Source organism: Aureococcus anophagefferens (genome assembly GCF_000186865.1).
Source record: "Aureococcus anophagefferens unplaced genomic scaffold AURANscaffold_306, whole genome shotgun sequence".
In the NCBI taxonomy this organism is placed as follows: domain Eukaryota; class Pelagophyceae; order Pelagomonadales; family Pelagomonadaceae; genus Aureococcus; species Aureococcus anophagefferens.
Window position 1 is genome coordinate 5,874 of NW_008705836.1, and position 1,361 is coordinate 7,234.

The 1,361-nt window shown below is 76.9% G+C and overlaps 1 protein-coding gene across 1 annotated transcript in view; it reads right to left on the bottom strand.

Annotated features, from left to right (window-relative positions):
- AURANDRAFT_68699 (hypothetical protein) overlaps positions 1 to 1,102 on the bottom strand; it is a gene marked incomplete at both ends in the record, with an annotated part of 6,884 nt that extends 5,782 nt beyond the window's left edge. The window contains one exon of the mRNA XM_009044417.1: positions 747 to 1,102. Coding sequence (XP_009042665.1) covers positions 747 to 1,102 — 356 coding nt within the window. The remainder of the gene's footprint in view (positions 1 to 746) is intronic.
- Positions 1,103 to 1,361: the final 259 nt, after the last annotated feature.

Below are 1,361 nucleotides of genomic sequence, written 5' to 3' on the forward strand. Positions count from 1 at the left end.
CCGCCGCCGCACCACCGCGGCGGCTGGGGCGGCGGCGGCGGCGGCTGGGGCGGCGGCCACGGCGGCGGCTGGGGCGGCGGCTGGGGCGGCGAAGGCTCCGGCGGCGGCTGGCGCGGCGGCGGCGGCAAGAAGGGCGGCTGGTGAACCGGCCGCCCCGAGGCGGCCGCGCCCAAGCCACCGCGACCGCGCCGCGCCCGCGACGAGGACGGCGAAAAGCACCACCGAAGACCCGCGCGACGCGACCGCCGGGCCGACGCCGCCACGAGCTCGCGCCCCGGAGCGGGCGCGAGCAGGGCGGGTCGCTGAGCACTAGGAGGTAACGACGCTTGCCTCGGGCTACCCCGCGCCGTGTTAAATTTCGCGCCCTAGTTGATGTGGTCGAGGGGCATGACGCGGATGGCGACGACGCCGGCCTCCGCCTCGACGTCCGCGTAGGTGCGGCCGTCGAAGCAGCCGAAGGAGCGGTAGATCTTCGCGCCCTCCTCGCGGCTCGCGCAGCCCGGCAGGCAGGCGTCGAGGCCGCAGTGGTCGAGCATGTCCTCGAAGGTGTCGAAGCGCCGCACGTCGAGCGCGCGCGCGATGACGCGCTCCGCGCCGCGCGTCGTCACCTTGAAGGTGATGCAGTCGTCGACGGACACGTGCTCGAGCCAGCCCGCGTAGGCGCGGCCCTCCCAGGTCTGGCGCCGCTCTTGATGAGGTCCGCGTACTTGGGCTGGAGGTACGGCTGGCCGTGGCCTCGGCCGAACGTCTTGCCGTCGGGCCACGCGCCCCGCGCCTTCCACAGCTCCTTCTTCGCCGCCGCGGACTTCTTCGCGGGGGGCTTCGCCGCCGCGGCCGCGGGCGGCCGCGGCCGCGGGGACCGCCGCTTCGGCGCGCACTCGAGCGCCGGCTCGTCGGCGGCGGCGGCCGCGCGCGCGCGCTTCCGCCGCGGCGCGGGCAGCTCCTCGGCGGCGGTGAGCGCGATGGACACCGCGGCGGCCCGCTTCGCGCGCCGCTGCTGGCCGGGCTTGTACGCGGGCTTGGGCGCGACGGCCGCGCGGCCGCCGCGCGACGATTTCGGCCGGTCGTAGTCGGCGGCCGCGGCCGCGACGGCGGCCTTCATCTGGCGCGTGTCGCGCGTGCCTTCCCGCGCCGCCACGCCGACGAGGTAGGGGAGCAGCCGCTGGATGTCGCAGACCTCGTAATACGGCTCGTCGCCGTAGAAGCGGCAGAGGGCCTTGGTGGCGCAGCAGTCGCCCGCGAGCGGCGCGTGCGCCCGCGGGTCGCAGACGAGCGCCGGACGATAACCGGCGCTGCCCGACGTCACCCACATGACCTCGCCGACGAGCGTGGAGGCCATGGCGCGCGGGTGCAAACGGGGC